At 41.9% G+C, this 11,632-nt stretch overlaps 2 protein-coding genes across 2 annotated transcripts in view; both read right to left on the bottom strand.

Moving 5' to 3' along the window:
- The window catches only part of cax1 (cation/H+ exchanger protein 1), a 1,125,587-nt gene that overhangs the window by 174,306 nt on the left and 939,649 nt on the right, over positions 1–11,632 (bottom strand). The window lies entirely within an intron of this gene.
- wnt5b (wingless-type MMTV integration site family, member 5b) overlaps positions 1–11,632 on the bottom strand; it is a 149,073-nt gene that overhangs the window by 18,540 nt on the left and 118,901 nt on the right. Inside the window, exon 2 of the mRNA XM_017723127.2 lies at positions 947–1,063. Within this exon, the coding sequence (XP_017578616.1) occupies positions 947–1,035 (89 nt within the window). The 5' untranslated portion in view covers positions 1,036–1,063. The remainder of the gene's footprint in view (positions 1–946; positions 1,064–11,632) is intronic.

Below are 11,632 nucleotides of genomic sequence, written 5' to 3'. Positions count from 1 at the left end.
TTCACATCCAGCCACTCTGAATGACTTTGTTTACATCTCTAGGCCTAAATTATTCAGAAATTCCGAAAACAAAATAATGGTGGACTTCCCCTTTCAGTCTGTTGCCAGGCCATAAAGTTTGTCCCTGTATGCAAATGAAGGCATTTTATTGGCTAACTTTAAACAGATCTGCTTTAAGATAAAGCTGGAGTATTTCATCATCACGTCCATTTAAAACTGACCAAATCTGGTCGTTGAAATATTAAGGAGACCTGCAGTTTCACGGTGGGTGTTTCATGCAAATAATCCTGAAATAAGACTTTTCATTGGCTAATTAAAACAGCAATAGTCCTACCTTTCAGTGCAGTTTTAATGTTATAAGCAGAAGTGGGCTGTTTACTCGGCTCCGTGCGCTTAAAAGCAGTATTTACACACTTTTCTGAGTCTTTAGTACCTTTTCGAGAACATTCCTTCACATTTAGCTCCTTTCTGGGGGTCTTATTTCCAGCTATTATGGAACTCCAGTTCCCATACTGATAGATGCTGGAAACAGCCGATTAGCTCGTCTGAAATTCTAGAGGAGACTCGGTACTTAAGTAGCCTTTATCTTTCAGTTAGTTATCTCTCCATAGCCACTGCCACTTCTCCTCACTCTAAGTCTGAACACTTCCACTTGAGGATGATGCTTTAAGCTCCTCTGTGTATAAGCAGCCCATAAACATCTCAACACCCGCTCCAACTGTGAGCCCAGCACGTTCTAAAGTCCACACACAAGGTCAAGACGCGTCCTGTGGTTTGTGCTGCTGTCCCTACTCACAAACAGGCTGACCATTTGGGGTCTCCAGGGTAAATATTGTGACAAAAGCCTCCACATTTGTTCTCGGTCCTTTTTACGCGGAGCCACAACAGGTCACACGAAGTCTTATCACGGACTCTACCTTGATGAACCAGGCATGCATGGTCTTACCACCACGAGTTCGCGTGCGCCGGTCTCTGGGAGCTGCAGGCGAGGAGGGTGATGGTGAGGATGAAGCGCAGGCTCTGGCTCGCATCCATGCCTCTCCGTCCGGCAACAGGCAGCCTCCTTTGGGGGAAGATACAGAGCGTTACGGGCCACCAGTCCACGGGGTTTAACCTCCAAACTGACTACAGCAAGCAGAAGCTCTGGATGTAGCTGTTTAAGCGCTACGCAAACCGCCTATTCCAGCCTTATTCAGCGCGATACCTGATTTAAAGCTGGAAGAAAAAGGCAATTAAGTGCAGATACCGGCTTATTGCTGGTATTAGACTGACAGAAGCGTTAAAACACATGTCGTTAAAAAGCTAAGCGCTGCATTCATTCGGGGATTAACACTCCTGACTCCTGACTTTAGATTCATTCTGCTCTGATCCCCTCTGCAACTCGCTCCAGCTCTCCTCTTCGCACATGCTGTTACGCGTTGGGTTTGTTTTCTCCACCCGTATTCCGCCAAGCCTCGCCCTCCGAGCCAAGACTGGCTTATAGCGTCACGCTTTCTTCGGCCTGATTGGCCAGTAGCATTGCGCGTCTAACGCCATAGGGCTCAGATCGCGCTGTGACGTCGTGTGATCTGATTTGCCCGTCGTTTATGCTCAGCAAGCAATGCGCCAATCCTAGAGCGCACAAGTGACCTATCAGCCAATCCTAGCACAGGAGGCGGGCCTGGACGGAATACGGGTGGAAAACAAAAAGAGTGTATTTTGAAGGGGAGGAGCTGGAGGTGAGAATAAAGTGGAGCGGAAAGGAAGCAGGAGCGCTGCTGATGTGTAGGAAAACAGAAGAGGGCAGCAGATGGGGCAGAGACTCCGGAGGGCCGACACTCAGCGGGCTCACGCGAAAAGTTTGTGTTGCCTGTTTTTCCGGTAGGCCTACAGTAGGATTAGAAAGAGGAGCTAGTGTGGAAGGAAAAGCCTGATAGGTTTGTTAATCGACACGTTGGTGCGTCGGTTTCTCGTTTTCTTGGGATTTTTACAGAACAAAAAGAAAAAAGAAAAAGTCAGAAGGCCAAGATAGAGAGAGAGAGAAAGAGAGAGAGAGAGAGAGCATAAAGGAGTCAACGACTTGGAAAAAAGTCATTTCCATCGAAGTTCACATGCGTAAAATCCGCTTTTCACTCTGTGCTTTATTGCTATAAATCAGAACATGTTGGGGTCGCGGGGTAATTTGAATAAAGGAATAAAGGAATCCATACATCTGATATCTGACACTTCCACTCCCGCTGTCTATAAATCTCCCCAACACAATAACACAAATACACATTCAGGGTTTTCATGGCTTTGTGCTTCATATGTGTGTGTGTGTGTGAGTGTGTGTGTGTATATATATATATATATATATATATGTGTGTGTGTGTGTGTGTGTGTGTGTGTGTGTGTGTGTGTGTGTGTGTGTGTATAACCTTACATACATAAAACTTTACAGGAGAAGGAAAAAACCTACTTTACTTTTAATGTAAGTCAGTGGAACCAAAGTTTTTCCAAATCATTTCAGGTCATTTCTTTTAGTCCATTTGTCATGAAATTTACACACAATTTTTTCAAGTCATGTCAGAAACTTATATAACTCAGCTTACATATTCTTTCCGTTACTTCAAAAACGTTTAACAAAAGGATATTTATTTCACAGAAAAACACTTTGAGCACATCAAACTGATGGTACACTCTTTGTGTGGAGAAGCCGGGAGAAGAATTCCAGCCAGGCTGCACTAAGGCTACTGTAAAGCGCAGAGCTGGAAGCATCAGCGGGGGGCTGTTTTTCATACAGTGGTGTCAGTGAGCTTGGATGAAAATCTGCAGAGGTCTCCAAAAAAACGGACTCATCGGTGACGATCTGAAACTCAGCTGCCTTTCTTACTCGGTCTAAAATCAAAATAAAGTATAAGTAATAGTCTTGGAATGGTTGGAATGGTGATACATGTCGCTTGGTCTGACATTTTTACATGTGGCAGAAATACGTTCTGGGGCCAGACAATGTACAGTACTGTGTAGAAGCCGAAGCGCATTGTTTAAAACCGTGTATCTTGGCAACAGATGTGCTCCTGCTTGTGAAATCAGCATATGTCATTAGAATAAGGGCAAATAAACACAGATAACACTGAGAAGTAAGAAGGAAGCCTTATTTTAAAAAGTAGAAGGGATATTTTGTGAGCTAGTCTGAAGATCAAAGTTTGGATTTAGAATTGGTTCCAGATACCGAAGAATACATATATTTCAGTCATATATCAACATATAAAAACATATAGGTGCAACACATACAGTATATTTAAAATATATGATAGAATTATTCATATATGGATGGCATATATCACTCATATGCTAGCTTCATATTGTATAGAGGCTTTTTTTTCTTTCAGGGTTTGTATATATATATATATATATATATATATATATATATATATATATATATATATATATATATATAATTCTTATATATGTACACTCCTGGGCAAATAAAATGGTCCAAATCCAAAATGTAATGTTTTGTTAATTGAAGATTTTGGCTGGTCAGAGTCCAGATTTAAACCCTATAGAGAATATTTGGTATTAAACACAAACCAGTTTGGCAGTGTTTTTCAGCTGTTTGAAGCCGTCAGTGCTGAGTGGAAAAACACTGACTCTGTTTTCTCTTTTCTGTAAAGGGCTGTCTGCACATTTACAACACAATAGAAATCAAAGGGAAATATCCCACAAAATATCCCACACTAAGCTACTTTATCTATTTGTTAAATGATATGTTGTTAAGACAATTAAAAGTTTAATATGTTGCCATTTTGGTATATATATATATATATATATATATATATATATATATATATATATATATATATATATATACACCAAAAAAACCTACTTTAATTTTAATGTAAGTCAATGGAACCAGAATCTTTTCCAAGTAATTTCTTTTAGTCCACTCATCATGACACACACACACACACACACACACACACACACACACACACACACACACACACACACACACTGCTGTCAGAACAAAACCTTGTATCTCTAAAATGGTAGCTTTACAGGAGAAGGAAAAAACCTACTTCATTTTTAATGTAAGTCAATGGAACCAGAATTTTTCCCATGTCATTTTGGGTAATTTCTTTTAGGCCATTCATCATAAAATTTACAAACAATGTAAAGAGTAACAGATATTTTCAAATTATGTCAAAAACTGAAAAATGCCAAAAATGGAGATACAAGGTTCTTCCAATAGCAACGATATATATATATATATGTGTGTGTGTGTGTGTGTGTGTGTGTGTGTGTGTGTGTGTGTGCCATATATGCTCACATATAAAAAGGTCAGACATACACTTCAGAATATATGTACATACATGTTTTATATACGTCATAACAACGTACAGCATAAGATCGTTCACCTGTATGTTAGTACCGTGCAGTGCTAGAGCGGTGCTGGTGATAGTGGGCCTGTGATCAGTGTGAAGGAGATAAGCCCCTCCAGCGCTCTGTGTGGGCTGTATTTTTCCTCTAAACTGTTTTACAGCGTCACCGCCTCGCTGCGCCTCCGCACCGCGTTATCTGAGCGCTCTGTCCTCGCCGCGCGGCTCCGAGCTGCTGCGCAGACGCCACTCGATTTCCGAGCAGTCTGTGCATAATAAAGCAGCCGCTCTGAACTCTTTCATCTGCGGGAATCCACACGCCCAGCCGACACCTTGTCACACGGCCAGGGCTCCAGAACATCCCCCACCCCCAACACCGCACTGAGGACCCCCAATCCACAGTGCTATATAAACGGAGCATTTCCCACCGAAACTCGTCATGAGAGACAGACAGAATGAGGACGGACAGAACGGACAGCGAGCTACGGACCTCGGCTGGAGGGGCCTGAACCACACTCACTCACATGTTACTGCAGTAGGATAAGAACCAAAGAGTTCTAACCGTCTGTGCTGCTCATCCAGCAGCTTTACTGCGCATGCGTAAATCATTAGTATGGTATAGTATAGTACAATATAATATAGTATAGTACAGTATAGTATAGTATAGTACAGTATACTATAGCATAGTATGGCATAGTATAGCACAGCATAGAATACTATAGTATAGTATAGTAAACTATAGTATAGTATAGCACAGCATAGTATAGCACAGCATAACATAGCACAGTACAGTATAGTATAGAATAGTATAGTACAGTGCAGCATAGTATAGCACAGCTTAGCATAGTATAGTACAGTATAGCATAGCATAGTATAGCATAGTATAGCACAGCATAGAATACTATAGCATAGTATAGTAAACTATATTATAGTATAGTATAACACAGCATAGTATAGCACAGTATAGTGTAGTATAATATAGTGTAGTATAGTATAATAAAATATAGTATAGTGTTGTATAACACACTATAGTGTAGTATGGTATAGTGTGGTGAAGTATAGTATAGTATAGTATAGTACAGTACAGTATAGTGTAGTATAGTACAGTATAGTATAGTACAGTATAGTGTAGTATAGTACAGTATAGTATAGTCTCTTAAAAAGATGGTTCGTCAAGGCTTTCTTAGTAAAGGAATGGTTTTATTTGGTTCTTCAGGTTGTTGGAGATTGTGTTGTATATGCTTCTATATAGCAAAGAGGGGTTCTTTTATTATTACAGGCATGACATTGTGACAATAGAAGAACTATTTTTGGTGCTTTATAGAACCATGTTCAAAAAGGTTCTACATAGAACCATGTACAACAAATTCTCCATCAATCTGAAGAATACTTTCACCATGCAAAGAATCACTTGAGCGTAAAATGGTTCTATTTAGAGCTCATGGTTCTATATAGAACCCACTGTCTTTACTAAAGGAGCCTAGAAGAACCATCTTTTATGTTAGTACCCATTTCCTGAAGTGGATCACAACACTATCGTTCAGGGGTAACATGAATATATTACATAACATGAATATAATTTAGGAAAGAGAACGACTGACTTTCAGAAAGACTTTTTAAAAAGCACCTTTATTACCATCATGTTATTTCCTATAGGATCTATAACCCCCTCCTGTGGCCATATTTGATAACTACAGTTTTGTCAGCCTGCACCTTCTGAAGTTTAACATTATTATTAGCATTATTATGTTAGCACAGTATTATGAGGCATCTGTCCTAAAACACAAAGTAAAATGACACAAAAACACATATAATACATATAAATTCGGCCTATAAATGGTAAACAAAAACAGTATTATTTCTTTTAATAGTAGCATTCAGTGACAGCATGATAGTGAAAGTGAAACAAATATGTGTCTGACTTAAAGATTTAAATACTTTTACTAGACATAAAAGTCCATTTACGTGTTATGTAACACTGTGTATAGCCTACAGTATGTCATATATAATATTCCATTTCAGTTGTCCAGCCTGAAACCACCACTTGGCGGCGCACTTCAGCAAAGAATGAACAAAGGCCATCAAGTCCAAGAAACCTATTTTCTTCTGAGCTGTGTGCAATAGCAGCGCAACAGAACGCAATGCCTGTGTAATACAAGCCTGAACCTTGGCCTTGGACTGCTGAGGATGATTAGAAATGAGAATAAAACAAGCGAACACTTTTCAACTTGAAAGACAGAGTTTTCTAGAAAGCGCGTCTAATCTGAACAGGCCTGGTCCGGCCATCAGCTCTCATTAAAGTGAATGTCAGTCATCTGTTGGTGGGCACAGGGTTTTAGATTTGGCTCTAAAGTGCAGTGCTTGCTTAGCACATCTCGGGCCTCATCCTTTGAGGGGTTCTTTTCTCCTCGGGCGATGGTGCCGTGCAACATCATGACCTGACAGGTTCTCTCCAGCAGCAGCAGCAGCAGCAGCAGCAACAGCAGCTCTCTGACTGTCAGCTACGAATTATGCACCGACACCCAGAGCTGCCTGAAACACACTCACACATTCCAATCACACAGACGAGAACTCGCCTCATCTGAGAACCAGACGATCTGGGTGATCTGTGCGTGTCGTGTGTGTGTGTGTGTGTGTTGGCATTGCCAACATCATCGCTTATGCCACAGCTTTTAGTTTTCATGGATGCTTGAGAGAACATTATGTATTCTATAGGACTCACGGCCTGTCAGCTACACTGTGCATCAGCAGTGCAGTCCAAAGGCAGCATACAATGAATGTGAATGGCAGCCCTGAAGTCCAGGAAGAGGAATGGCTTCTGGAGCTTGGTTTGGGAATACCGAGGCCTCTAGATGATAATTCCACAAAGGCTGAATGGATCGGCTTAAGTTAATGGACATGAAGTGGACACCATTAGTGCTTTGATCTCTTAAGGCTGGAGCACATCAACCCAACTAACACCATCAAATGGCAACAAAGCCAAACATTTGTTTTTTGGCCTACCTTACCTAATGAGAGACTCTCGAAGGTTCTCCCCAGTCCACACTGTTCTAGATATTTCTCTATCTACACTGTTCTAAAATGTTCGCCTCCAATCAAACTGTTCCAAGAGAAGAGAACATTTGGGGAAAAGTGTGAACAGACAAGTGTATTCTAGAACACTGTGGATGAGGGACCGCAATCTAGAACGGTATGAGAATGGAGGAGAACATGCAAGAGCTTTGTGAATGAGTAGATAAAATTCTACAGCAGTGTGAATGGGGAGAGAACATCAAGAATTCAGAAAAAATATTCTGGAACAGGGTGTATGGAGGACATTCCCGAACAATGTGAATTCAGAGAACATTCTAGAACAATGTAAAAGCAAAAGAACAGTCTAGTATGTTCTGTTCTAGAACGTTCTCCATTCACATTAAGAGAACATTTGAGAACAATGTGAACAGATAAACATATTCTAGAATAGTGCATATGGAGGAGAACATTAAAAACCAGTTTAAATGTGGGGAGAATATTCTAGCAGTCTGGGAACTGTGTAGATGGAGCAGAATATTCTAGGAACATTCAAGTGTAAATGCCAAAAAGATTGTAGAACAAGCTAATGCATCAATCTAGAACAATTTAAAACATCTACAACAGTGCAAATAGGAAAGAATATTCTACAACAATGGGGAAGAGGGAGACCATGAATGAAGAACCTTCTACAAGAAAAACTTTCTAGAATACTGTGAGCATAGTATAACATTCTAGAACAGCATGGCTGCAAGAGAACAATCAAGAAAAAAGGGAGGTAACATTCTAGAGCCTTGCGGATGGTAAGAGAACATTCTAGAACTGTGTGAATTGGAGAGAACATTCTTGAGTAGTGTGGATGAAGAGAACATCTAGAGTAGGGTGAATGAAGAGGAACATTCAAGAACAGTATGAATAGGAGAGAGAACACTTGAGGACAGCATGGATGGAAGAAAACATCTAGAGAGAATATTCTACAAAAGCGGGAAAGAGGAAGAACACTAGAACAGTGTGAATGAAGAACGTTCTACAAGACTGCAAATTGAGGAAAACATTGTGAATGGGGAGAGAACATTCTAGAACAGTGTGGACAGAGAGCATTCTAGAGCAGTGTGAACGGAGAACATTCTAGAGCAGTGTGAATGGAGAACAATCAAGAGCAGTGTGAACGGAGAACGTTCTAGAGCAGTGTGGACGGAGAGCATTCTAGAGCAGTGTGAACGGAGAGCATTCTAGAGCAGTGTGAACGGAGAACATTCTAGAACAGTGTGAACGGAGAACATTCAAGAGCAGTGTGCATTGAGAACATTCACACAGGTACAGCACACTAACTAAACGTTACGTTCTTTGGTGTTTGTTGGAGAACGTTGGGTCAGTGTGTTCTAGACTTTAGGTGCCTTGATTTTGCTTCACTGAGAGAACAGAGTCAACAGCAGAGAGTGGAGAGGGAACCTGAAGGCATGTGTGTTCTCTGCTTCTGGTTGTGTGTGTGTGTGTGTGTGTGTGAGTGACTGGAGGGTTCAGACTGAGGACTACAGTACACGGCCCCCCCCAACACACACAAACACGCATGCATACACACACACACACACACACACACACACACACACACACACACACACACACACAGGCCCCAGAAGGAAGTGAGTGTGTGAGAAAGAGAAGGAGACGCACAGCTCAAAGCAGCAGAGACGCCTTTTCTCTCAAAGCACGCAGTCCAACGTGCATCAAACAGCCATTTGACTGATTTAATGAAGACAATCTGCAGCACAGCTCGCAGCCTCTGCCGCACACATGGCTCCTAAACGGAGAGAAGAGAGGAGCACGCTCGCCGCAGAGCAACAAACAGCCATATGTGGAGCGTTTCAGCTGGCTGTGAACTCGCAGCACTTATCGTACCCACCGCCTTCACAAGACTGTAAAAGCCCCTCCTCCTCTCTCCGTTCACAATAGACATGATATCACCACGATACTTTTACGACCTTTTTATGAATTCGTTTTTCTGAGGTTGGAACAGACAAAACACACCAAAAAACAGCAGCGTACCTGTAAAAACGGCTGTGATAAACTATGTTCTGCTCTAGAATGTTCTTGATTCAAACATTGCATTTAATACAGTGAAAGAGGGAGAACATTCTAGAACAGTGTGTATAAAGAACATTCTAGAATAGTGTTAATGGAGGAGAAGCCTCCAGTACAATGTGAATGGGGAGATAACATTTTAGAGCAATGTGGATGGGAAGAGAACCTTCTAGAACAGTGAGAATGAGGGAGAACATTCTAGAATAGCGTGTATGAAGACGAACATTCTAGAACTATGTGAATTAGGGAGAACATTCTAGAATAGTGTGTGTGAAGAAGAACACTTCAGAACAGTGTGAATGGAGGAGAAGACTCCAGTACGTTTTGAATAGGGAGATAGCATTCTAGAGCAATGTGGGTGGGATGAGAACCTTCTAGAATAGTGTGAATGAGGGAGAACCTTTTAGAATAGTGTGAATGAGGGAGAACATTCTAGAATAGTGTGTACGAAGAAGAATACTTTAGAACAGTGTGAATGGAGGAGAAGATTCTAGTACATTGTGAACAGAGAGATAACATTCTAGAGCAATGGGGATGGGATGAGAACCTTCTAGAACTGTGTGAATGAGGGAGAACACTCCAGAGCAGTGTGGCTGGTTGTGAACATCCTGTGGCCGTGGACTGCAAACAATGTTCCACACTTCGTCTTTCAGCAGTTCTAAACCGCTTATCCTCCTGGGTCGTGGGAAGTGCTGGAGCCTGTGCCAGCTGTCATTGGGCAGAAGGTAGGAAACACCCTGGACAGGTTGCCGGTCCATCACAGGCCAGACACACAGTGTCCTGATTCAGGGGGCTGCATTTGAGGCTGTCCCATTTCGAAGGTTCTTTCGTATGCATGGTTTAATGTGTGCCGAGGATTCGAGAACATTGTGGCATCAACAGAGAAACGAACGTCGGCTGAAGAGACAGTTTTAAATATAATGACTAATAATATAAATGTAAAAAAAAAATAAAAACAAGAAACTAATCTCACCAGTAGCCGGCAGTGAAACATCTCCAGCTCTAATAAATGAGAAAATAAACAACTAAAATCAAAGTTTCTGTAAAGAACTTTAAAAGAACTTGACGGGAGTGATGTTTCGTGGCTCAACGGTAAAGTCGGGAACAGCAGTACCGTGACGCAATCAGAAAATCCACCGCACATCTGCCGCCAGAGGAGTTACGGCATGTGCATGTCCACTCTGGTCAGATTGTAGAATTTGGTTTTTGCGAAACTTGCCGGTTCTTAATGTGAAGTTAGTGGCCGCCATTAAGTGACTGAAATTATTTGCAAATGTCATTCAGTAAATGAAGCTGCAGATCAAGTCAATTGCATGTGCAGCTCTAAGAAAAACCTTAAACTGGTACAGAACCTTTACAGAGTTTCATTGTAAGTGGTTCTTCCACAACATCGTCTCACACACACACACACACACACACACACACACCCACACACACACACACACACACACACACACACACACACACACACACACACACACACAGTGCTGGCTCAGACAGTGGGGTGCAGTGGAAGGGCAACAGCTGAGATCAGCCGTGTGTGTGTGTGTGGGTGTGTGTGGGTGTGTGTGGTGTCTGTGGGGCGGTAAGCGGTCCAGCTGTGTATCCCAGCATGCTTTGTGGCGGGTAGCTGGGAGATCAATGGTGAGGCAGGTTTGACAGATCTGTGTGCTGAGGTGTCTGAGAGAGCAGCCGGCTGTATATCATTATACACACTCACACAGCCCCAAATCAAAGACACATGCACCCCCACACACACACCTCTCTCTCTCTCTCTACTCCCTCTCTCTCTCTCCCTCTCTCTCTCTCTCCTTCACCGTCATGTCCGTAACTCTCTTCCCATCTTGCTTTCGTTCCTACCCCCTCTCTCTTTCTCTCTCATGAACATAACTCTTCTCCAAGGTTGCTTTCATTCCTGATATTCTCTCTCTCTTCACTGTTTTTCTTTACTCTCACTCTCCCTCTTTCTCTCTCTACTGTTTTTCTTTTTCTCTCCCTATTCTCTCTCCTCTCCCTCTTTCTCTCTACTGTTTTTCTTTTTCTCTCCCTATTCTCTCTCCTCTCATTCTCCCTCTTTCTCTCTACTGTTTTTCTTTTTCTCTCCATATTCTTCTCTCTCCTCTCGTTCTCCCTCTTTCTCTCTACTGTTTTTCTTTTTCTCTCCCTATTCTCTCTCCTCTCATTCTCCCTCTCTCTATTCT

This window comes from Pygocentrus nattereri, chromosome 1, assembly GCF_015220715.1.
Source record: "Pygocentrus nattereri isolate fPygNat1 chromosome 1, fPygNat1.pri, whole genome shotgun sequence".
Classification (NCBI taxonomy): Eukaryota; Metazoa; Chordata; class Actinopteri; order Characiformes; family Serrasalmidae; genus Pygocentrus; species Pygocentrus nattereri.
The sequence above is the reverse complement of the archived record's forward strand: the minus strand, read 5'-3'. Positions and strand labels throughout refer to the sequence as shown.